This window comes from Thunnus maccoyii, chromosome 13, assembly GCF_910596095.1.
Source record: "Thunnus maccoyii chromosome 13, fThuMac1.1, whole genome shotgun sequence".
Lineage (NCBI taxonomy): Eukaryota > Metazoa > Chordata > Actinopteri > Scombriformes > Scombridae > Thunnus > Thunnus maccoyii.
The window spans coordinates 19527364-19553252 of record NC_056545.1 but is presented as its reverse complement, the minus strand read 5'-3'; the positions used below and the strand labels follow the sequence as shown (position 1 = coordinate 19553252).

The window sequence follows — 25889 nt, the reverse complement described above, 5'->3', positions numbered from 1 at the left end:
TAAAGATATAATAGAATCACTCTGTTTAAGGGTTCAGCCTAATGTACTTCTCCAGTTTCATTTTATGCACCTTTAAGAGGATTGTGACATTGAAGCAACTTAATGTTATCATATTAAACGCTACATTAACTATTAGGTGTCATTTTTATATTTGTTTATTAATTTACAGCATTCAATCTACTCACCATATTAAATGCAGAGCCACAAAAAAGGTCACTAAGTGAAAAGACGAAAAATTAGAATAAACTTAATTTGTGAAATTATTTAGCAAAATCTGACTGCTCATGTACACAATGCAGTCTTTCTCATAGCACTCACTGTACATACTGTAGAGGGAATTATATCCAATCCCTTTATGCTACTTCACAATGTTTCAGAGGTGAAAACATCCCACCTATTAAATTTTACCCCACATGCATTCACTGACCATAAATGGATACCCATGACACACTCTGTCCATTAAAAGTCCTGCAGACATTAGCTAGACTGTCTGTGAGACACAGAAGTTTAATATTTAAAGAGTAAACTATATAAATGGGAAACCAGTGGTTTTCATGTGAACACAAAGTTAAAAAGTAATTTAAAATTATAACTGTGGTAGTACTTGGGATGTAATACGTAATCGTCAGTATGTTGTGTTGAGTGAACATCATTTCAGCAACATCAGTTAAGTTTATTCATTTATTTATTTATTTATTACTAGATCTTGTCCTTTTATCAGAAGCAGAGTTTAATCATAGAAATACAGTTTCAGAGCAATTTCCCTGATTTTAGCTGTTGCTGTTGTAGTTCTGTCTCCCATTGGGTGGCGATGTTTTGCTGTATCTAAATTTGAATCCTTAATTTCTCACCCTGAACAGGCTGGTTCTTCATCTGATCTGTTTCAGCTAATTTAGCCGACAGTGATTCTGCACATTTAACTGGGACCTTAATAAGAAAACACAATATTTGGGTTCAATAGACTGTAAAAAAAAAAAAAGACACAAAAGACATAAATGCATAGATGTTGATTTTAATGAAAATACAAAGCATTCTTGTTTAAAAATACAGGTTTGTATAGTATAAAGTAATAAGAAGTTAAAAAAATAGCAATGAAAGAACAGCACAGTCTTTAACCTGTAGAAAGCTTATAATGTATAAAGAAATTCATTTTTAACCGATATTTTAAATATAAAACATAATTGGTCCAAAGTTAGGCTAAAGTCCTCAAAGCTACTGTAAAACAAAATAGGTCTGATTATTTGCAGTTATTAATTTCACTGTATTGACCTGTCCAAAAATAACATTGCAACTCCATTTGTCCAGCAGTTGTGCGACATAATAAACTCTTTATGGGAATCAAACCAATAAGCGGGCTAGAGAAAAAAAGCAGTACCCACTCTATTTCCATTAACATGTCAGCAAAAACATCAGGAGTACAATACAGATGCCCTCAGGCAGCCTGCTTCAGGAGATTCGCCTGGGTGTCTTGCAAGATTATTGCTTCCTTTGGTGGAATTTTGGAGCCTCTCCCAGATCCCCTTTGTTGAAAATAGAAAATGCAAATATGGATGTGTCAGTTTTTCTCTTTCTTCAACTGTATGTGCTTTTTATTTGAGTAAACCGTGGAGAAGGACCCTTTCCAAAAGTTTATTTTCTTACTGTATATGCCATATGCCTGTACTTGCCTTTTGCTAACATTAATTTTGGGACAGTCATGGATATAAAAGTAGCTTTGCAAAAGGAACACATCCTGTCTCCTGGAAGAAACTTGATCTTACCTGTCCTCCACATCTTGTATTGTGTCAGGAAGAGGTGAACCAAGTGTCTCTGGGAGAAATATTGCAGCCACCCCACTGAGGATTGGAGCTCCTCCGTAAATTAAACCTGGTAGCCAAGGTATGTAGTCACCAACGAGAAGCACCATAGGGGCCACCATGGCGCCTACACGAGCCATCATGGATACCCAACCCATGCCATTCTGACTGAGGGAAAGAAAGTACAACTATTAAAATTTACCAGCAGCCATAACTACACTCATCCTTTAAATCAGTGATTGTGGTTCTGTTGATAAAGTATCAATGCATGTGTGAACTTATTTTTAAAAATTAGTCTGAAAATAAATCCCCGTATTCACACCACAAAGAAGTTTAGATGCCTCTCTTTGATTAGTGAAAACATTGTTCAAGGCGTAGACATTATTGAATTGAATTAAACTGGAAAATGCAACATTTTTTTGTAACCCTAAACTGAAAATTCGCAGCAAACCGTACAACTGCAATGCAATATATGAAGCATACAGATAGGGTCACAGGAGTTAAAGTTACTGTTTAACTAAACATTTAAATGGGTCAGATGCTTTAATATTGTTTGTTTGTTGATGTCATTTTCAGAAAAAGCCACATTTTAGGAACTTTGGCGCCTGCAGTTTCCTGGGATGATAAACAAAAACCTGCAGTCAGCAGCACTTGGGTCAATAAGAGAGGTCAGTGAAAAATGGCCATACTTGGTCAACATCATGGTTAAAATCAAGACCACAAGTGTGTAAATACACTCAAATACAAGTGCAGCAGTGATGTAGATCACAAAATGGATATTTCAGAGCACAGAGTTTACCAGACTATCCTGAGCTACAACAGCTGAAGCTGGCTGCCTCTTGCTGATAGGGGAGGCATAAACCCATAAACATGGACCACAACCCTCAGTGATGTTTCCAGCACCTTGTTGGTTGCATTTTTAGAAGAACTCAGGCTGTTTTGAAGGCAAACATTAATCCCGCTTTTACAACAACTGTGTAAAGACACGTGGTCGCACAGTTTACTATATATGATCCTTCACTGCTTAGCCCTTATGTCATCTGTGTCAAAGGTGGCTGTTTTACACTGTTAATCTTTATCTGCCTGTTTGCCCTCCGATCTTTATTTGCTTAACTGTCACAGAGTTTGTCTGTACAATGAACTGCAGACTAACTACATACACACCACACATCCCTTATCTGCTGTAGTTTGTGATTAAATTTTATCTCAGAATAGTAGTTTTTACTATTTCCTACAAGTGATTTCTAATCCAACACAAAGTAGCCCTAAATATGTATTTGTTTTAAATTAAAATCAACTGCAATTCTCCATCAGACTAACCTGTAAATCTGGCTCCAGATCTCTGAACCACCACCTGATTTGTTCAGCAATTCAGTCTGATGATCCAGCTAACATGTAAGTCCAGTAGAGAAACTCTCATCTGGCTCATTCATAAATTAAATTCTTATTTCCTTAATAAACAAAATGAACTGAGTTACATTCCTTAAATGAAATATTAAATTGAGTAATAAAATAAACTAAATTCCTGAACAAATCACTTCACACTTGCATGTTTGTTGCCAAATAAGACTTACCGAATGATGGTTGGGTACAGTTCTCCGGAGTAAAGGTAACAGCAGTTGAAGGAGGCAGCAAGGCAACCTTTACCCACTACAGCCAGGCATGTGCGCAAAGTCTGCTTATCTGCACAAGAGTGGAACATCCAGATCACTCTATTGTTTCTGTCGTGTAGTATAACAGTACCTGTATTGTACTTTTTTGTATGCATGTGTTCTAACATACCATAAGGTACCAGCACGTTGATCAAAACGGTGACTCCAGCGAAGATGAGAGCACCACATTGTGATGGCCGCCGTCCAATAAAACTCATGGAAACGGTTACAATAACTTTGGCAGGGATATCAACTGCTCCAAAGATCACTTGGATCAAATAGATGTTCACCCCAAACTTTTGAAGATCCATAGAAAGACCATAGTAGGCAAAGCTCGTTGATAACCTAAATAAGTATTTCAGAAAAAGCATGCATGGTGTTATTGCAATTTCAGTGTGCTTAAAAGGTGCTTAAAAACTATCACTGAGTTTTTCCATGACAAAAGTAGGACATATACCAGACAGCACTGAGGCAGACTGTCATCTTCCTCATTGTAGGTGTGCGGAACAGATCCAAGACAGAGTAGGAACCCTGCGAACAGGACATCTCTTTCTTCATGGACTCCTGCAGCATCTATACACAAAGAGTCTTCTCAATTCAAATTCATTTTAGACAAATAGATGGTGCAGTAACACAATTACACTACATTTCCTTACTTTAATGTCGATTTTGTCTCCCTCTTCACGGCGTCCGTTAAATTTTGCCACACTTTTAAGGTTTGCGATGGCTTGGTCAGGCTTATTGCTCAGGGCTAACCATCTTGAAGATTCATGAAACCACCTGTATGAGAGTTCATTTGTTTATAGTCCAATAATTATATCTTTCTTTACTAAATCTTTGCGACTTTACAATTATATTCATCTGTAATTTTCTCAACCATTGACATCTTACCATGAGTAGAGGAAGAAGACATAGAAGGGCAAAGACACAGTCAAAGTTAACCACCTCCAGTCCCGAATGAAGTAGGCTATGACTGCCAGGATCAACTGTCCCAGTGTGTAACAGTAACCTGTCAGAGTCCCCACACCAGTCCGCACACGAGTGGGGATCCATTCCACAACTGGAAATGAAAGAATCATAGAACAAGAGACATTTTATTCATCATTATGCAGTTCTTTTATCTGGCTTTCTTTTTTTTTTTAAATCTTTTACACTGATTGTTCCCTATCCAGCTAAATAACATACTGAGTGAGAAGGTGTTGAGCCCCAGGCCAGACAGAGCCATGCCACAACCGAAACGGAACAGGCAGAAGAGTGGAAAGGAGGCCGAGAAAGCAGCACACGTCCCAGCCACTGCCATCAGCAGGTTAGACATGAGCAGGAGGATGCGTCGACCATATCTGGGAGCCAGGTGGATTTGCAAATAGTTAGGTCAGTGAGGTCAGACTGTATCACATTATCCAATTTTGCACAAAACTGTACTATAAATCTGAAATCAGTGAGGATGAGATTACTGTTACCTGTCAGAAAGACCACCAAAGACAACAGCTCCCACTAGCACACCTCCCATGTAGATGGTTTGTCCCATTTGCTTCAAGGAGCGCACATCACACACCAAATGCCACTGACAAAAATGCAACACAGTTAAACACACATAACATGACAACATATCAACATCTGCACTGTGACTGAGAAAAGGCTGACTGAAAGAAATGTCTGAAAAATGCAGCCCTACATCAGATATAATTGTGGAGCTCATCTCAGTCATGTTATAGGACCATCCATCTGTGCATCCCTGCAGGTCAGCATCAAAACCATCGCTGGTGTCTCCCTGCTCTTTTGACTTGGAGGTCCCATTCTTATCCAGGAGGTGCCACTGAGGGGCAACGTAACGCTGACACTTCTGCGGCTTCCCTTTCTGGTCTAGTGGCACTGTGATTAGCAGCGCTTCCTCCAGGCTCAGCTGGGACTGAGTGAGGTTTGTGTGCGCGCTGCAGTAATGAGGGGGCACGGCGGCCACAAAGTTCTGCAGCAGGTTGTGACTGGCCATCATGAGGACAGGTATGCAGAGGAGGGTCACATGCAGGATCTGAAAACGTCCTGTGCTACCCACCTGCTCTAAGAGGTCACCAAAAGCCATTGTAGCTTTGTATTACCGCAACTCCACAAGGTGACTTAATGTTAATGGCACTAGATCCTGTTGTAGTTGTTGCAGGTTCCTTTAAAATTCATCAATGTGCAAAAAAGGAATATCTTGTTCTAGTTGATGAATATTTCATAAGTACCTGCGAAAATATTGAAGGAAATACAGTTGTGATCACTAAATATACTAAAGTATATTTATCTGATGCATTTGTTGGTTTTAATGATACCAAATTTGATACACTTACCTGCTGAATTAGTCATCTCTCATTTGACAAAATATGTACCAAAAGCAAAGAGAATGCTGGCTTGTGAAGTGTAGCACCTTCATTAAAACAAATAACACATGATACCATTGATTCGAATAAAATCCCAGCAAACTGTTCCAGAGAGGGTCCTTTCAAAAAAGCCAAAAAATCAAACAAAAGTAAAAGTCGTCATTTTGCTGCAGCGTGTTAAAGTGAGTAATCGGCTCTCAAATTCCAACGGCTTTTCTGAACTTTGGATTATTAGAAGAGCAGTATAACCTCTTGAGGTATTAGCAGCTCATTCACTGAACACTGAGGTAGAATGCTGAGTCCTTGCTGTGCCTGAATAATGTCTGGTTGAAGTGTTTCAGTGCAAGTGAGCTCCAGCATCAAGAGTGGGCACATAACTATGCTCGGCTCTTTTCGCTCTTTACACTGACCCTGCCCTTTATTGGTTACTTAATATGTGTGTGTATAATGCATGTGTGTGTTTGTGTGTGTGAATGAGCCTGTGCATACACACGCGAGGTCAACCAAAATAGCTCACAATTAGAGTTTTCTTTGTTAATGTCTTTAATATTTTCTGTAATTGTTTCCTTTTTTGATTTGTTCAAAAAGCATGGATGCTTTACTGGGTTAAACATGCACCAGAAAAGAAAAAGAAAAGGAAAAAGAAAAACTGTGTTGCAAAGTGTTGCAAAAGATTCTGATCAATATTCAACTGTTCACTTCAACACCATGACCTTTTCTCATCCTCTGTCACTTTGTCTTACAAACAAGAATTTGCAGTCAATAAGTGACTATATGACGACACTTCAATCAGCAGCAGTTGCAGATGTTCTGACGGTCAGGTTATGCTGACTGAGAGCTGGAAAAAGTAAAATAACTACAGGATTTGCCTAATGTCTCTGCACTCCAATCATTTGTATTTCTATAATTATTTGTATTTCACAGTTGGGGTATGGGGTCAGTGGAGTGCATGTAGCTAAAATCTGAGACATTTTTGCCTGGTGTGTGTCCTGATGATTAGTTTTGAGGAATGTGTGCACTTGTGTAATGATCAGCATGAGATGTCAGGCTGAATGAAGCTGCAGGTGCACCAAAGCAAAACAATACTTTCCGTTTTTTCAGCTGTGAGACTTTGATAGGAGAAAGATTTGTCCTTTCAAATTCCTAAGCTTTCAGGGTGTTTTGTTGTTTGAGGGCCCTAAAAGTACAGGTATTTGAACAAATATATGAAAAACTTTGGAAAAATGAAAAATATACAAAGAAAGACTTCCCGGGGGCTGTGGGCTTTAGTGTAACTTAGAAAACAGTGAAACAATAAAGTGGAGGCTGAGGGTTGACACAAACAAAAATGTTAAATCAGCCATTTAGGCTGCAGAGAGTGAAAACAGATCAGTTTTAGTTCCAGCCTTGATGTTTTACAAAAAGGAGATGATCTAACAGGTAAGAACTTTTTCCAAAAGTAAGGACAATGCTCTAAATCCTGCTGATATTACACTCTGGGTTTGAATGAGTAAAGAGAAACAAGAGAACATAGCTTACGTACAAGAGTATTGGGATGTTAGAGGTAACCAGGTGCTCTTTCATGAAGTGCTTCATGAGTCAGAGTGTTAAGAAATCTGCTCTGGCATGTACAGGCAACCAGCGGGTAGAAATCAGGTTGGTTTGATGGTGACCAAAGTGACACCAATGGAATTACACTGTGTCGCTCATTCGGTCTCTTCTGTTGAATGGGTTTGATCACAGACATGTGCACCATTCATATTATCAAAGAGGAAGAATTAGGGAGGAGCCCCGGTTAAATAGAGTCTTATTGTACTAGTATAACTTTATGGCTGAAGGAGCAGCCAGCAGGGAAAGTGAATACTAGAATACAGAAATATTTGAAATTCCATTTTAAAAACTTTATAATTCATTTTACTATCTGACTTTGCATTAAATTGTGCAAATGTTACTTAAAAAGTAAATAAGACTGGGCTAAAAGTCATGTTCTGTTGTCCTATCTGGTTGAAAGTTTCAAGCCTGTTTCAACTAACATCTAACTTGCAGTTAGGAGAAACTCTTAGAAATAAGAGCTGTGCCAGTCTTACCTAACTCCTACATTTTTGGAGGAGAATAAAAGTGATTCACAAAGCATTTTAGCCACTAACATCTGCTCCTCAGAGAACAGTTTGAGGTAGTCCAGAAGTCAAAGACCTGGATTGGTATGTCTAAAGCCTGGAGTGAAACTTTGGTCTTTAGGTAACTCAAAATTCTAAGAATGACATAATTTTAGTGATACATTTTAGTTCTTTAGTGAAAGTTGCTCTCAGTTTTGTAAATAGCTATTAAGAAAAAAAAACAACTCAAGTTAAACCTCTGGAGGTTATCAAAAACTACATGCTAACACTGACAATGCTAATATGCTGGTGTTTGTATGTTTATTTATGTTCACCATTTATAGCATGTTAGCATGCTAAGATTTGCTACTTAACACTACACACAGTGTACAGCTGAGGTTGATGGGAATGCCATTAGCTTTGCAGGTATTTAGTCATAAAACAAAGTATTGGACAAATTAAACTTTTTCCCTGACAATGGCCATGGGGGAAAAGTTAGTCATTGGGATTCATCTTCTGGAGAAAATGGCATCCTTGGAGCCACAACACTAATATGGCTAAAACATCACATGCTCTGAGGTGAATGACAAGTGTAGACCTCCATAATACGAAATACTGTAATTTTATTTAATTCAGACTCGTAAGTTGACCAATAACTGATCATCTTTTCTCCTGCTGATGCCTAAAGTGGCTACTTAGCTGCAGACTACTTTGATCCAGCAGCCACAACGTTTTGATTTTTTTAATTATTGTGAGTATGGCTTGACACTTCTATTTCTTCTCTGTCTGGGGCCTCCAACACATTGGAGCCCTGAACCTCAACCTGTGTGTTAAGTCAGCACTATACCTCTTTCATCAGGACACAGTGGTGAAGTGAAAAAACCTTGTTTGGTATGATATAAACCACATAAACCATTTTGAGTCAGATTCAAGTCACATTCTGTCAAATTTCAGCTCTCAATTTCAAGAACTCATTTACAGACTTGTGTAGAATAGGAATCTCACATTCCTGGTGCCATTTAAACAAACTTCAGCAGTTATCTAAAGCTGGTTGATGTGGGTCTGGACTTTAAGCTCGTAAATTCAGAAACAGACCCTGAAGAAAAAGAGTTATCTTACAATTTATTACACCAGTAAAGTCACAGTTAAACACTGCAATCACACTGACAACAGTCACACATTACATGTCCTCTTGCATTGTGCCTCTTGCTCTGTTAATAGTTAGAAACAAACACAGGTGAACACATACCACTTTGACCTTTTGCCTCAGTGCAAAGCCAAGAAAAATAAAAGTTTAGTCAGCTAGCAGTGGAGGTCAAAAAGTCTGGTATGTCCAATAATAACTTTTTTTTATATTAATCCAAAAATTATACGCAAGTATAATGTGAATTAAGTAGTTCTCATTTGATGCAGAAGTTTTAAAAATGCTTGCAAGAAATTTATATAGACAGTGCATTTCAAGAGTCAATATTTATTTCTCTGGAATTTGCAATCATTTACCTTTATACATGTTTTGTTAGATGAAATATGCAAGCAGCACACTGAAGTCACCCTCAGCTGTTTCATATATGTTTCACAATCACTGGCTCATTCACAGCTTTGTGCCTATTACCATCCAATCATATTCATGTTGGTGTACAGCACAGCTATATAACCTGACGTTTGTCATTCTGCTCATACTCTCATGCCAACATTGATTGCTGCTGCAAACAACCTCCTCCTTATGTGCAGTAGTACTCTATTTTTTGTATTGTTGATTTAACTCAGATGTACAGTATGTTCATACGTTTATTAGGGGGATTAGTTTCTCAGCAGAATCCTCTTTGCTGCTCAGGTGCTTTTAGAGCTCGGTCAAATAGCAGAGCCTTTTCCGACAACTGTATTTTCTGTAAAGGGTCAGTTCTATTATGTAAGCGTCTTGAATAAACCAAAGTTAGGAATCCACATTACACCAGAAGTTTAATGTCAGTAACCTACTTTTTGGCTGATGCTAAATGTTACTTTTGTCATTTAAGAAGTGATTGAGACCCAGCTCTCTTTTGACTTCCTAACTGACGGAGGGTATTTTAGATGTACTGTTCATCATTAGGTGCAGCCTCTATATGTCATCATGGGCTTGAAAACAACTTGACCTGTGAAAATATCTCCATCTTAATATGTACTTCTTCTGTAGGTTTCGGTCATAATAAATGGAGGGGCATCCTGATTGTGCATGTGCCATGACAAACTGTAATGTTTTATTCTCACCAAAGACACATAAGGTGCACATCCAGACAGCAGGACACAGAAACATGTGTCTCACTGGGTTCAGTAGACTTTTCTCCCTTCCTCTTCTCTGGTTCTGGCAGCAACAGCTCCTCCAACAGGCGACTCAAAGAACTTATTTTTTCACTCAATAACTCTCTAAATCCAGCACAAATGGGAATGTTTCCAGTAGTTTTCAGCATCTGGAAAGATTTCAAGATCTCCGACACCTGATGTTTAAAAGTTTATAATGAATTCAAAGAACCATAAACAATGAATTATGTTCAGAAAATGAATGTTATCAATAATGATTAACCTGCAAGGGAGCCCTTGGCCACAGTGGGGACTTCTGAAAAATGTTGTGATTACCTTTCTGAACATCTGTGCCAGCAAAACATCATATACATAATTTAATACCATTTATTTAGATGGCTAAGTGATAGATTTAGATTTGTTTGACAGCATGTTTTAACAGCCAAACATGGGAAATAGGCTATAGCAGGATCCCAGCATTTACAGTATTTGCAGTGTTTAGAAAGTAGCCATTCTTTAGGGTGACACTGTGAATTATTGTTTTGGAGTAAAGTTTGTTGCTGGATCAACTGTACAGCAACAAAACCCCTGTTTGTTATCAGGGACAGTCCATAACAGTTGGCATGAACATTAACTTCAGTGTGTCTGGCTGCATCTGTGGACACCATGCCAAAGTCCTGTCTGCTGCTGGACTGTGTCTCGTGCTGCTGTTGTCATCCGGGGGACTGTGGGGTCATATGGCTTTATCAAACACCCTTACCCTAGTTTCTGGTTTTGTTGTATAGTGTCGCCCCACTTATGTCTGTTCTACATCGTCCCATTATTTGCTGTATTTAAGGTGACCCACTTGGCACCTTAGCCCTTTGGAATCCTTCCGTTTAACTTCTTGAATCTTGGTGGCTTACATTGGACATACTCTCAGCTGATATGATTTGAGATGAGTGGAAACTACATGATGACAGCATTAAACTGACATACAGATAGTGAAATAGGTTCATGTCTTGCTAAGGTTGATGTAAACCTGTTATTAGGCTCAAACATGTTATTGAAAGAAGGATGACTTAACACTGAGCTCACAGACCCTTCAAATTGGCCACTGCTGTCTACAGTAAGGAGTAAATTTAAACAGATTCGCTGCTGTTTTGTAAAAAATTATGCTAATTTTTCAATTGCACAGCCTGTTCTTTATTTAAAATATTTTTTCAGAAGACATTCAAAATTTGATCAAATCCCTTCATGGTTCTAATTTTTTTTTCAATTTAAATCCACTGTTTTATTTATTCATATGATGATGAATTCTATATTTTAGCATCCCAGTCTTGCACCAATATATCTTGTTTCTGCTTTACAAATCTCCATCATGTGAAAACAGAGTCAGTGACAGAGCAGTAGTGTATTCTTCTCTTGCTGTCTCTGCAGTGAGTCTACCTTCAGTTTGTCATACAGTACATCCCTCCCTGTCATCAAACTCAAAGCCACACATCTGACCAGATACCGTAAGAAAATACATGTAGATGTGTATATTTGCAAATTACAGATAAGACTTTTAGGCCTCAGAAGATTAAGTGTATGTTATTCAAAAGTATTTAATTTGTGTGTGTGTTTTTCATTGCAAATCATGTGTATGGTGTAAGAGACATAAGTGATATTACTAAATTCTTCGTACTTTATGCACTTTAGTTTTAGGGTGATGGTTTGTTGTTGATGGTGATGTGGTTGTTGTTAATTATAAATTGTAATTCTTGTTTTACAGCTGATTTACTGTCTCAGATTTGATTCTGGGTCACAGCCCTGAAATTCAATGTCCTCACAGTATGAAGTTATGACCCAGTTGAGGGTAAATATCATCCATAGGAAAGTCCAAGTGTCATTGATAAAATTAATCATTAACACCAAATAAGATGAAATGTTGATTCCTATAATACAAGTGTTTTTAGGGTATAATTCAAATGGCCACTGCATGTGTGTGATGCTTGAAACTATACTTATTACTTAAAGGCAATATATCTGACTTTCCCTGAAATTGAATGGGAACAGGTAAAAAAAAAAAAAAGTCACCCAGGCATGGTATGGTATTAAGACAAATTTTATTCAGAATGGGTCTGAGTGGAAATATAAGAGTTTATATTTTTTATTAAAAAATATTGCCAATAAATTCACAAAGCTCACCACAAAACTTGTTTATCCACTCCACGGCAGCTAAATAGCAATTTCTGCATCTCTGACACTTTTATTTTAAACAGGTTTAATAAACCAAACAGGATATTGTTGATATGTCGGTATGAGAAATGCAAACTTAGCTAGTCCAAGAGTTTGCATGAAACACAGTGTAGTGATGCAGGAAGCATTCAGCGCCAATCACTGTGGACGCAGGTTTGTGGGGGCTTTTACCAGACACTGTATCTACCATGTAGGTTCTAAAGGAGTTCATATCGGGAAACTGGATTGTTGGCCATCATGTGGACAGTTTACAGGCCAGGATCGGGGAGTTTCTCAAGTGTGGGCTCCATGCCCCAGATCTCACGAGCATACTGGGCAATGGTGCGATCGCTAGAGAATTTGCCACATCCGGCAATATTGTGGATAACCTTCTTGGTCCATTCCTTGGGGTTCTGATGTGCAGATGAAAAGGAATGATAAGAGATTAATAAGATCATCGATTAATAAGTCTCCTTCCAGTAGTAATGATTCTTTTAATATACTCATGCTAATTAAAATACTATATATCCATAAAGGACCTTTATAAACCATTCCTTTTTAATACACATACCTTGTAAAGAGCATTGACCTTCTCCTGGCATTTGATGTAGTCTTCATAGTCAGCAAAGACCTTAAATCTGTGCAGAAAATAATGCAATTAACTTAATGAAAAAATACATATGCAGTACTTTGTGCATGCATGTGGTGTATGTGTGTGTATGTACTACTGTATGTACATATGGTTTTTCTTTTCCTTTTTTTTGTACCAGAATACAAGTTTATACGCATTCTTATTTGTATATGTGCATGCATGTGTGTGTGTGTGCCTCAGACTGTGAATGTTGGATGAGTCTTTACCTGTCATGATGCATCAGCATGTTGACAATTTCTTTAAACAGGTCAGGCTGCTGTGGGCTAAAGTGGCCTCCAGCAATCTGGTCAATAGCCTGTTTCAGCTCTGGCAGGCGGTTGTAGTATGACTCAGCATGGTATCTAAGCAGGGACCACAAATAAATAATGCTCACATTCAGAAGAAACAGAAAGACACGGCTGTTGTTGTAGTAACCAGTCCATTCATGGAGTAGTTGTCAAAGCCTAGGCAGAAGTGTCAGTCGGTTCCCCAAGGCCACACCTTTAAGTGTGGAAAACTCAGCTTGTGTGGACAAAAAAACAGCAAATATTTGAGAGTGGGATGATGGTTAAAGTGCAAGAAAGTGATAATTACAAAAACCTGTGACAGACTGCAGTGTTGCTGGATTATCAGAGCGCATGAGGCTCACTGCATTGATATCAAGATGTCTTGAGAGTTGGACTATCTTGGAGTGTGTTTCACTGGATGTATCTGATAACAGGTCACAACACTGTGTTCTCAAAGACATTATATGCTGTAGTGGCACAAATAAAAAGACAAGGATGAACCTTTTTTTGCCTCTGCTCCCTTTGTTGTGCCCCTATGGGATTATGTCAAGGTCAATTTATTTTTGAGATTGTACAAGATTATTTTGAGAACTACAGCTGAATATCACCGTAATTCAATGTGGAAATTGCAGAATAAATCAGTTTATGTGAAGATTTGACAAATGTTTGATTAAATCTTTATAATTTTTAATATTTAATATTGAATCAAAAGGATGTCATGAAGTTTTCCATTCAATTAACAAAATGTGTCATGACTTGTTCATCTAGCCAGATGCAGATGATTGTCAAAGCAACATCTGCATTCTGGAGTCTAATTCCAAAGTACTGGCTTAAAGAAAATCTGCAAGTGCAGCAAATTAACTATTATCAGTGACCAAGCAGACTGAACAATATTGGCACAGTAGAATGATGATGAACAAGTAATATCACAAGGTAAAATGATAAAGTTTTGACTGATTTTATCAGCTACAGAACAAAATGTTGTGCTTATGGTAGAAGTTGGAGAATACAAACACAAGTTTGCAGAGATGGGGGTTGTTTCCTTACCCTTTCCTGTCAAGTGCATCAACATCATCCACCAACATGCCGAAGATGAAAAGGTTTCCATCGCCAGCCTCCTCGGCCATCTCAACGTTAGCTCCATCCATGGTACCAATGGTCAGAGCGCCGTTCAGCATGAACTTCATGTTGCCGGTGCCAGAGGCCTCAGTGCCAGCTGTAGAGATCTGCTCTGACAGATCAGCTGCAGGGATGGCTGTGAGATGAAAGAGGTAAAAGGTTGATGACTCTAATAAGCATTTTGTGTTTGTGTTTTATGCTGTGTGTCAAAAAATCCTGACTGGGGACATCTGTTAAAGAGGAAATGAACAGCATGACAATCATGAAAACAGATAGAAAGAGAGAAACAAAGCCTGGGAATGCAGCAGGCAATGATTTGTTAATTACCTTTCTCTGCAAGTGTGACTCTGTAGTTCTCCAAAAAGATGACTTTGAGTCGGTCTCCAATCACAGGATCGTGGTTGATCACTTCGCCAATAGCTGTGATCAGACGGATAATCATCTTGGCAGTGTGGTATCCAGGGGCAGCCTGCAACGAAAGGGACAGTTTGAGAAATAATGTAATATGTACTTACTAGTGTGAGATGTTTTCATGAGCCATGAATCTACAAACCTTTCCTCCGATCATGATGGTTCTTGGAGTCCACTGCTTGTTGGGCTCCTTCTTGATGCCTGGCAGACACATAAAGAGGTTATAGGACTGAAGTGTCTGTGTGTTCATGTGCAGCAAAATAATCTTCAGGCTCAGGCACAGATATAATCTGTAAATTCCCTGAAATCATTTTAATAACTGCAATATTTGAATTAGAAGAAAATATCAGGAGCAGAGGATTTTGAATGTGTACTTACGATTATAATAGGTGATCATGTGCAGACAGTTGAGCAGCTGTCTCTTGTACTCATGGATTCTCTTGACTTGGATGTCAAACATGGAGTTGGGGTTGATCTTCACCTTGTAGTGCTCCTCCAAGTGCACAGCAAACTTCAACTTGTTTTCCTATGTCATCAAAATGTGACAAATTGTGTGATTATGTGCACAGCATGTGCTGTATAAAGATGCAAATGCAGAATTTTAGCAAAGAATTTTAGCTTTGTGCTGTTGAGCAGCAGCTGGGTTTAAGTATCCAGCCGTAATAAAGCACAATTATCTATTCACAAGCATCCTCTTGTCTTCTTAAGCCCAATAGCATTAACTCCAAACTGACACATTAACTGCACAGTTAAGATAATCCATTAATGACTTCACCTGCTTCACTTTGGCAATATCACGAATGAAAGCATCATCGTTCACGAACTTGCGCAGATTCTTCAGCTGATCAAGGTCACGAATGAACTCCTCGCCAATTTTCTGATTGACAAAAAATGAGAGTAAGTGAATAAAACATATCTCAGCTGCCATTGTAAGATATGACTTAGGTATTAATTTTGGGTTATTTATGTGAAGTATCGTGTGAGCTAACCTCAGCGATGACCTCAGCCAGGCCGGGGTTGCACATAACAAGCCAGCGGCGGGGAGTGATGCCATTGGTCTTGTTCTGGAACTTATGTGGCTCCATTTCATAGAAGTCCTTGAAGCTGCAGACAGAGTTTAGCATCACATATATCACAATGTGCAGATGATGGCACAGCCCAGGATACCATAGAGGCTGGGAATTTATGAGTTACTACAGATACTACTACACACATGGAGTGCCTTTTAGTGCGACACTACAGGGTATTACAAATTGGTGTTTACAGTATGGACATACATAGTAGCTTTGAGGATATCAGAGTGGATCTGGGCCACACCGTTGACAGCATGGGAACCCACAATACACAAATGGGCCATGTTGATCCTCTTCTGTCCACCTTCCTCAATGAGGGACATACGGCGCAGACGATCATTATCATGAGGATACTTAGCAGAAACTCTCTGCAAAATTAAAGGGAACATAAGACAAAGATGAACTCATAGGTCTTTTTTTTTCATTTTGCCTGCTGAATCATGTATTTGTATTATTGTAAATGTAAAAGCATGTCTACACAGCCGTTTTAAAATTTGCTTTAACAGGCTCATTTTCCTCAGTATGCAAGTAGATAGATGGAACATGATGTATTATTGTGCAGGCCTGGAAATATTTCTCCTGTGGGAGTCCATGTAACTAAATTCTGACAGATGTTTCAATTAAAAGCCAATAAACACAATTTTGCTCTTTGACTTAACATAATCACAGCATTTAGGCCCTCATGCCAATCTTTAAAGTCAGTCCCTGCATTTAAATAGGTTTTTATATACTCTCTTTCCATAGTGGCAATCTTAAAAATATCAATTCACATTCAGATAAGGGCGTTAATTATTGGTATTTTACTTGTTGTTCTTCTTGTTTTTTATGATTATCTGACCTCACATTTTTAATTCCATGTTGTTTTTAAATTTGACTCTGTGAAGGTCCCACTTCACTCAAATTGAATCCTCACCCAAATTCATTGATTCACTGATTGACCAAGCTTTGACATTGCATGTATGTACCTTCCTCAACAAGGCAGATAAATGTACAAAGAGATATTCTATTTTATCACTATATTGGCACCTAACCACAGACATTAGCAGTGTGTTCTTCCTCTGCTATATATAGCAAGGAGGAGTCATGAGGACACATTGTATGCATCATATTATGGAAATGATTACATGTTGCAATGTGCAGTACTAACCTCCAGGTGGCGACGGTTGATCTCATAGACAATTTCCAGGTGACGGGGCAGCAGATGAGCAAACAGGTCGACTGGCCAACGCTCCAGAGCTTCAGGAAGGACGGTGTGATTGGTGTAGGCACAGGTACGCACACAGACATCCCAGGCCTAAACACAGGCAAGAGAAAAAATTATGTGCAAGACATTATGAAAAAAAAGACTTATTCAAAACAGACTTGAGAAACACTGTAAATAATGGATTTGTGGTGGTAAATCAGGCACTAAATACTATTATTTTTCTTTGTTGTCCCAATCAAAAGCACTGGAAATTATGTAAAATGAAGCAAAGCAAGAAACGGCAGAAAGAAACTAAAATAATGTACAAGCTGTACATCTGTTCAGCTTCTACGTTGCTCTTCCTCACCTTATCCCAGTCAAGTTTCTCTTCATCAACCAGAACCCTCATCAGCTCAGGAATAGCCATGGCTGGGTGAGTATCGTTCAGCTGGATGGCAACCTGAATGTGCAGAACATAATTAAATGTCAATGTAGAATTAGTATATGCAATGAAGTGCTTTGTAGATATTGTTCATTTCAACTATTCTCATAAGACACAATAAAACCCACATACAACCTGTTTGACACACTGACAGAGGCAATTTAACAAAGGCACAGAGAGAACATCATGGGGAAATCATTTCATTTTTTAAAGAAACTATTTTGTTGAGTTTTTCACTTCACCTTCTCAGGCAGTTTGCTGAAGTCTGTGCGAGCAACCTCCCTGGAGCCAAACTTAGAGACCTTGAAACGACGGATGATGTCTTGCAGGGTGGCAGACACCACAAAGTATTCCTGTTTCAGGCGGAGCTCCTTGCCCTCAAAGAACTGAGGATAAAGATACATATTTATATGTTTCTGTTCTGCAAGCACACATGAATGTTTTTGTTCATTAAACATAGCCTCTCACATATCAGTGACTGATACCTACAGATAATTGAAATCTCTTAATTTTAATAAGATAATAACACAAACCTCATGTGGAAATAAAGAGATGTCACAGCTGCAGTAGATTTATATCTCATCTCTGTAGTATAATTATCATGTAATTATAGTTCTTTTGGCAAACATTCATGATATCCAGTACCCTGTTTAAATATACAGTTTTATGTTAATGCAAGTGTATTACATGTGTGCATACACTGTGCAAATGTACACGCTCCTTGAACCATTCAATTAGATATTTATAGCATAAGCACAGAATAGCATAAGATTTGCAAAGTGTGTTCAATGTTTGAACTGGAGCATCTGTAAAAATTCAGAGGTAACTACATTTTTAAAAAGTCTTCAAAGCAATTAAGGTTTAATTGCATATTTAGTATGCCACAAAAATGGAGAACATAGAAGTTACCACTGATGTGTTTATCAGTTAGTTATCAACTGTGACTATTAAATTGAGGAAGTATCACCTTTGTTTATTGGCAGTTATGGCATATTTGTAATATAGAAAGGTATTGCAAAGACATCACATTGTAAGGTTGATTATTTACATAAAGAAATTGTTCTATAGAATATTTTTAAATAATCCATTTGTCTGTTAAAATTTTAAAAAAGACAGTCATTTATCATAAATTACCAGATCCCGATGTGATGTCTTCAAACTGCTAATTGATTCTGACAAATAGTCCAAGACCGCAGAGCTACTCAATTTTCAACAATATGAAACTGAGAAAAGCGGTCACATTGGATAAACTGGAACCTTTCTCATTTTTAACAGCCAAAATTCAAAATTAATTAATCTCAATTTACTCATTGATTAATTAACATTACTATAATCTTGTGAGTAGAAATTCAAAACACAATAGCACAGCAGTATGATGTTGGCTAAACTGAATTCAAACAAAGCTGCGATATCAGGTCCACCACTGTTTCTTCTCTCACTGGCACAGACATAAATTACCAGACTTGACATGAGTTATAGCTCAGGCTAGATGGTTATCTCCTAAATCCTCCTTCTTGAGCCCGCAGGGAGTCGGCACATGGTGGTCAGGTCTTATGTGAGATATAAAAGACAGCTTCAGAGGAAGCTGAAAGAGCGCACAGTGGCTCTAACTGGCGGTAAAGGACACTAGCTGGGGTCCAAATTATGGAAATCCATCTCTCAGCTAAGATAATCATACAGAAGCCACACACTCCACAGCTCTTTATATAACTCTGTACCTACATTGAGCTATTTCCAGTCCAGGTTTACATGTGCACCTGACCTATGAGTGCAATTCTGGTGGATTAAAAGGCGATTTAGCCATACTTTCTTACATTGTCGTTGGGGTACAGAACACGGGAGATGTTCTCAGCCAAGTTTCTGTCCAAAACAGCCTGAATGTAGCCACCAACATTGACTGTAAGAAAAAAATAAATATATATATATAAACTCCTTTCATTCAGGCTCATTATCATTTGATAGCTGTTGCATGATTGAATACATTGCCAGACACGTACAGTCTTTAAGGTTGAACTCGCAGGGTGCCTTTGCAGACCACAGCCTCATGGTGTTGACAACGTTGTTTCTGTAGCCAGGGACTGGAGTGTCATATGGCAGAGCCAACACGACCTGCCAACGCCATCACAGGAAGAGACAGATGTTTGAAATACATAACCATATCAGCTGCAAACATATTTCATATTCATTGACTTTAAATCATATTTTCACCTGTGTGTCAACCCATTTGACACCATCATGGTGATGCTCGGTCCTGCCATAGAAGTGCACTGGACGCATGTACTCGGGACGTGCCTTCTCCCAGGGGTTGCCATAGCGCAGCCAATCATCAGCCTCCTCAACCTAGATAATGACATGCATTTATATTGAGAGAGAAAAACACTCATTAGGTGAATGGATTCTATACTGAGCCAGACACAGAAAATGACAGAAAAAGGACTATCGAGTCATTATAATGATAAAGGCAACTTATCCAGCAGCAGGTGAGTCAAGGTGAAAAAGAAACACTAGAAGCTCTAACAAGAATACAAAGTTTCTTAGGAATATGAAGACAGCATTAAAGCAGGAAAGTTGAAAACATTTCTTACCTGCCAGCCATTCAGAATCTTCTGATTGAAGATACCGAATTCATAGCGGATACCATAACCATAGGCAGCCAGACCCAGAGAAGCCATGGAGTCCAAGAAACAGGCTGAAAACCAGAGACAGCACATGAAAAAAGCTAATCAGCCTTTGACTAGCGATTATATAAAATTAATTCAGTCAGCAGGTATGAAAATTCTCTGAATTTATCAAACATGAAAGGTAAAAAGATGTTCACCAGCAAGACGGCCGAGACCACCATTTCCCAGGCCAGCATCTTCCTCCATGTCCTCCAGTTCTTCCATGTCCAGACCCAACTACAGAGGACGACAGAATATAGGACGTAATTTTGAGATTATGCTTTTTAGACAACGCTTAGAACAGGAAATTTCACTGTTATAACAGAAATTAATTAATTTTTCTCACCTGGTAGGTGGCCTCATCACAGGCATTCTCCAGTGCAAGGTTCACCATGGTGTTTTGGAGGGTGCGGCCCATGTAGAACTCAAGGGAGATGTAGTACACACGCTACAGTAGGTGGAAAAGGAAGGAAATTATAAAAAAACTGAATGAAAACTAAGATATTTTAGTGTTATAAGCAAGGAAAAAGTGTCTGCAGTACATGGCAGGTACAAATTTGGCATTGAAACCAAAAACCTATGAAATCTCAGGCCAAATGTCACAACAACCACAGACTGTGACAGATATCTTCAAGATCCATGATTTAGCATCATGGTAGGGAATTTATAGAAATTTGCCATCTGAGCCTGTGTTTAGCCTTTGCCATTTAGTTGTTTTATTTTCTTCAGACAGGAAGGGGGGTGGGGTGGGTGTGTGGGTGTGTGTGTGTGGTGGGGGGGGGGCAGACAGATTACTTTGGGTATTACATAACACCAACATTTTGGCTCGCGCAAAAATAGCTCCTGTAGAGGTCGCTGTAAAGGTCAGCCTGATACTCTTTCATGTAGAGTTCAAGTCTGGGGTGATAATAATCAATACATGTGACTATCACTGATTTGCTAACAGCATCTCTTGGATTATATGTTACTGTATGTCTCAAGTTTTATCTTACTTTAATCTTTGTTTCATCTAATTATACTGATTACCTCTTTTTTTGTATATTATTATTGAATGTATATTAATGTCAAAAATAAATCTAATCTAGTTATCGTAACAGTAACCTCGCAGCACATGATCTTAGACGCAGCACAGAAATCTATACTGTGCTTGGACGTCATCCCTCCTTTGGGTTTTGGTTTAGACCTTTAAGGGATTCACCTTTGACCTTTCCGTCTAGCACACTAGAAAAAGGTCATGCAGTTAGTGGGGTCAGATGGTTTCTGAGTTAGCGGTTGCAGCCTATCAGCAGTCGTTTCTGAAAACTAGCTTAGTGTGTGAAGTAAATGTCTCTATACTGAGATTTATACATAAGGGCTTGGCTCAAGTCACAGTACAATAACACTGCGGAGTTAGCCAAAGGGTGTTGGGGCTTTTTTTTTTATTATTTTGATATTAAGAAAAAGAAAAGAAAAATGACCCCTTTTTTTCAGAGTTATTAATGGTCTTGCAAGGAGCAATTTTTCCCACTAAGTAAATACAAGTGGGCTGAGCTGCGCTCAGCTTCTGAACCCTCTATTGTAATTACATACAATTTTGTGTGACATTTTCAAGCAGTCATATGGTGTGGTTTGCAATTTTTTCTTTATTCTAGCAACGCCAGCCTCCTATTGTTCTTTTTAGGTCTTTTCTATAGCTATTAGCTAGTAGTGCTCCAGCTGCTAAGATACAGCTTCTGTGACTCCTTAAATATATGAACTCAGGTGGCCTCGGAGGCATGTGCTCATATGACACAAGTAAAGGCTATGTGCTTTATGGTCAGACAGGATGGGAACAGAAGGTCATGGGGAGGTTTAATGTTTCATCTCACTATAAGAATGGCAGCATTCCAGCAGAGCGCTAAGCAGCCCTTGTGAAGTTAAATGTCATGACTTGGCATTACCCTGACTGACATCAGGCTGTTGAAGCAAAGTTAAGAATATAAAGATGCTATGATTCATGACCATTGTTTAAAATGTTACATGTGCAGAAGCAAAAGAGTCATTTGAAGCAGTATGAGATCCAAGTTTATGACACAGACTGTTAATGAAAACACTGAACACATATGACCACAATATACAAGACTCCCCTAAATATCTGAAAGGCCATTAGGTCATCAAAGAAGTTATTAGATCAAATATAAGAGCCAGTATTCTCCTATACTTAGGAGAAACTGTACATCGCAAATACATGTGATGCTGTAAATACTATTTTAACCACTAAAATAATAACTTTGAAGTAATTAAGTATGTTAATGAATAAATATACACTCACCGAGCACTTCATTAGGAACACTTGTGCAATCTAATGCAATCCAATACAGCAGCTCTGCCATAAACTCTACTTTTACGATGCTTATACATGTTCAGTTTTTGTTGACATTGTCATATTTTGCCTCCCTCATGAGGTGGACAAAATGTTAGGAACACTTTTCAATATAATGCACTCCAGTACACCACTACAACCTCAATACTAGACATAAAGTAGAATTATCACCTTTCTGACAATGTCAGCAAAAACTGAAAATGCATTAGATTACTTAGATGTTTCTAATAAAATGCTGAGTGAGCATATAATTCATGGCAAGTCACATTCCTGTTAATCTCATGTCTCTTTGATGCTGTTATGACTTCAACTTACTTTGGGATCTTTCTCATAGTAGTGCTGCTGGGTACGGATCCACCTGCCAATCAAGTGGTCCCTCACAGTGTGGGCAAGAGCAAAGTAGTAATCCCTTTTAGATGCCACATTTCTGTCCTTGACCAGGGTAAAGTGGAGATGTCTGTTGAAGTTTTGCTTCAGATCTGTGACGTTCTCAACACCAGCGAGGCCTCGCACTGAAATCTGTTTCCTTTTATCATGGTCGGACAGTGGCTTCGACATGGTGGCACAGGTCTTTAGCAGCTCAGGGCTCTGACTCTGGAAGAATGTAAACAGTAAGATAGCAGGCACACACTACCAGACCCAGTAACACAGCAAGAGAGGCGCCCACATAACAAGATCAGGTTGAGCATTTTAAAGGCACGTCTATGAATATTACACAGAGGGCGGGGCAGATTGTATGTATTTGGTAAAGGGGGTGTCATATTTTGAGGGTGGAGGCGGGAACTTTTTAATGATGTGACACAGCATCTACAGTGAGGGGCCCCCTTGGACCAAAGATATAGGATTGGCAGCAGTGAATTATGATGATGACTTCATTTTTTTTTCTATTCATCATAAATCAGATGAGAATGAGAGGGTTTACATGTAATTAGGTCCCGTATACAACTATGTTTTTGATATTTTCAGTTTATTTATTTGATTTAGACAGATTATAATGATATATGATAAATGACTGATCATCTTTCTTTATCTTCAGTCAAACTGGTTAAAGCAGTAAAAATGTTTTCTATTTAGAAAAGTGAGGAACACTATTATCTGTTTGTATTCTCTATCATGCTTGTATTTTCCTGTTGGACAACATTCACAAAACTGTCAACCTGCAATGATTTGAGCACAATGATTCAGCACTATTCATTATTCTAGAAATAATAATGACATGACACAAATTCAGCATATTAACTTTTTCCACTTAATTTAATTTAATATATCATTACTCCTCTGACCTATGTAAACTATTAACTGATACTGTTAGAGAGAAACATGCTGGTAATGATAATGACTGGCAGCTACAGTGGCTAACTAGCTTTTCTTCTCATAGTTGGCAGGAGTTCCTTGGCTGGCAGATGGTATATTAAATATTAAAAATTGTATTTTGTTGAACCTAAAGAGCAGAACAGTGCAAAGCCAGCTAACTTTCATACTGTAGGGTGACACTATTTTTATACGTTCCTACATTAGAGGGCAGTCACAGGATTTTGTTTAAGCAATCTACATTACAGACACTCGATCAGGTCTCACTTATACCCCGGCTTACTCTGACACACGTTCAGCATTTTCATGCTACTGTGTCAGTTCACAAGTATTGTAAGTGGTGGTACGGTGCTGTAAGTAGTTATAAACCAGTGATCCAGAGTCTGTGTGTAGATCACATCTGTTCAAGAGCCTGAAGCAATAACAGACACAAAATCAGCTGCAGCAGAGCTACTAAAACCCACTCTATTTTCAGTTATCACTCTAGCGAGCCAAACTATCATGAAGTCTTAACCTTCTATAAATAGTAACTCTGACCCAGTCCCAAAGGCCATGATATTTGAAAGGCATATCTTGTTAATGTCAGCAAGAGCCGGCAGACAACACTAGTACACTGCAATGAGTCGGACCGCAGTATAAGGCGGAAGACAGTGTTTGCTGAGCTGTTCTCAGCTGGATGCTGTTCTGCACACTTATCATTATGTCATTAAAATGGGGGGGTTCTGCCTTTGGACTGAAAATAGTTAAAAGCTGGATGAAAGAGTGGCTGTTACTTTAGTGTCAAGACGTACTAGATTTCACCGCAGTTTGAATAAATGTTGACAGGGAAAGTATTGGGAGTAAAATTATCCCATCTTTCTAACCATTTGCCACTCCATTGCGTGATTGAACAAGATGCAAAAAGAAAAAAGAAAAAGAAAAACAGAAGATGCTGCTGTCAAGCACCATAACAGTTGGACAGAAGCTAAATAGAAATCAAATTGCAGGTGGTGGTTGAAGTGCTTGTCAGCGTTTCATGGCCATTTCCGCATCATTAGAAGAATTTTTAGAACTTACGCTGTATATGAATCCTGTTATGTTCCTTTTAATGTTCCTGCATGCCAAATGACCCCCAGAACAGAGGAACCATCACACAACAGATGACAGAGATTGAAGCTGGCGTGCCCCTGATTTGTCCATTATGATGAGCAAATTATGTTCTTACATGTCTACTGGCTGTTCTGTCAAATGGTACATCAAGCATTTCAAGACCACATTGAATGCACTGCCTGATGGAAACTGTGAAAAAAAACATTATTCTTGATGTGAAGGAAAATTTTGAACAACAAATTGAATTGTTAGGACAATCTAGCCACTCAACCAGGTCCACGTGCCTGTACCACGTGACACAATGTGAGTTTTCGTATTTTGGCTTTTCATTATCCCCTTATTTTCTGTCTGTCAGTAAACACAGTTATTTATGATCTCTCCATTACAGTCAGGAAGACTCATGCAAATTTAATTCATTTTAATTTCAATCTTACTCCCCGGCACACATTAAGTCAGTTAACTCTGATGTTAATGAAGGCTCTGATTGGCCAACGGTAACCACAGTTTTTAATGTGTTGTCTGGCAGACAGTAGAAAAGTGTGTGGGAGACTGACAGACTGCGGCTGGCAAAAGGGGGGAACTGGGATTTATGTGGCCATTTACGGCTTTAACACCAGATTACAAAAATAGATGGATAAAATGGGTAAATAAATGAAGGATTTAATTTATTTGCAGGTAAAGCAGAGAGTAAAATAGAGAGGGAAAGTGCCTTTATGTTGATAACTGTGTTGATAACTAAAATTGGGTGTGGAATTTAAAGTGAGTTTCCAAATATTATAAAATAAATATTATTTTCTTATCATATTGAGAGTCTGGTGAGCAAATAGAGAGGGCTGCCCTTGAAAGCAGCAAACTACAGTAAAAACAGCAAGTTAAATATATGTCTTGTGTAAAGTTATCTGGATTTTATTATCTATGTTTACTTATAGCTTAACTGAGTTTTTATCAGGTTTGTTTTCTGTCAGAGCTGAACAACAAAAGCT

At 38.4% G+C, this 25889-nt stretch overlaps 2 protein-coding genes and 1 long non-coding RNA gene across 3 annotated transcripts; 1 reads left to right on the top strand and 2 right to left on the bottom strand.

Annotated features, from left to right (window-relative positions):
• Positions 1–1367: 1367 nt before the first annotated feature.
• On the bottom strand, positions 1368–6072 carry slc22a6l (solute carrier family 22 member 6, like). Its single transcript, XM_042431637.1, has 10 exons — positions 5124–6072; positions 4909–5012; positions 4634–4788; positions 4340–4508; positions 4105–4228; positions 3906–4021; positions 3579–3793; positions 3371–3479; positions 1761–1964; positions 1368–1520 (listed from the first exon to the last, which is right to left on the bottom strand). The coding sequence occupies exons 1-10, from the start codon at positions 5526–5528 to the stop codon at positions 1433–1435; spliced, it is 1689 nt and encodes a 562-aa protein (XP_042287571.1). The 5' UTR covers positions 5529–6072; the 3' UTR covers positions 1368–1432.
• On the top strand, positions 1794–5269 carry LOC121910412. The gene is made up of 4 exons (XR_006099666.1): positions 1794–1878; positions 2373–2464; positions 4621–4819; positions 5190–5269. It is a non-coding gene; the product is annotated as an uncharacterized LOC121910412 (long non-coding RNA).
• A 6156-nt stretch (positions 6073–12228) lies between the features above and the next one.
• On the bottom strand, positions 12229–23179 carry LOC121910885 (glycogen phosphorylase, muscle form-like). Its single transcript, XM_042432271.1, has 20 exons — positions 22822–23179; positions 20512–20613; positions 20324–20402; positions 20091–20194; positions 19714–19845; positions 19503–19614; positions 19320–19402; positions 17748–17891; positions 17431–17523; positions 17028–17174; positions 16085–16248; positions 15797–15911; positions 15583–15684; positions 15186–15333; positions 14950–15008; positions 14724–14865; positions 14325–14532; positions 13218–13352; positions 12931–12997; positions 12229–12772 (listed from the first exon to the last, which is right to left on the bottom strand). The coding sequence occupies exons 1-20, from the start codon at positions 23062–23064 to the stop codon at positions 12629–12631; spliced, it is 2523 nt and encodes an 840-aa protein (XP_042288205.1). The 5' UTR covers positions 23065–23179; the 3' UTR covers positions 12229–12628.
• Between the last annotated feature and the right edge of the window lie 2710 nt (positions 23180–25889).

Coding starts and splice junctions, on each gene's coding strand:
- slc22a6l (XM_042431637.1), bottom strand. CDS start 5,528: ATGGCTTTTGGTGACCTCTTAGAGCAGGTGGGTAGCACAGGACGTTTT. Junction 4,509..4,633: donor GCTCAACACCTTCTCACTCA/GTATGTTATTTA, acceptor TTTCATTTCCAG/TTGTGGAATGGATCCCCACT. Junction 3,480..3,578: donor CAACGTGCTGGTACCTTATG/GTATGTTAGAAC, acceptor ACTCTTGTGCAG/ATAAGCAGACTTTGCGCACA.
- LOC121910885 (XM_042432271.1), bottom strand. CDS start 23,064: ATGTCGAAGCCACTGTCCGACCATGATAAAAGGAAACAGATTTCAGTG. Junction 17,524..17,747: donor TCAGCAAACTGCCTGAGAAG/GTGAAGTGAAAA, acceptor CTGCACATTCAG/GTTGCCATCCAGCTGAACGA. Junction 14,533..14,723: donor AGTCACACTTGCAGAGAAAG/GTAATTAACAAA, acceptor TTCATCTCACAG/CCATCCCTGCAGCTGATCTG.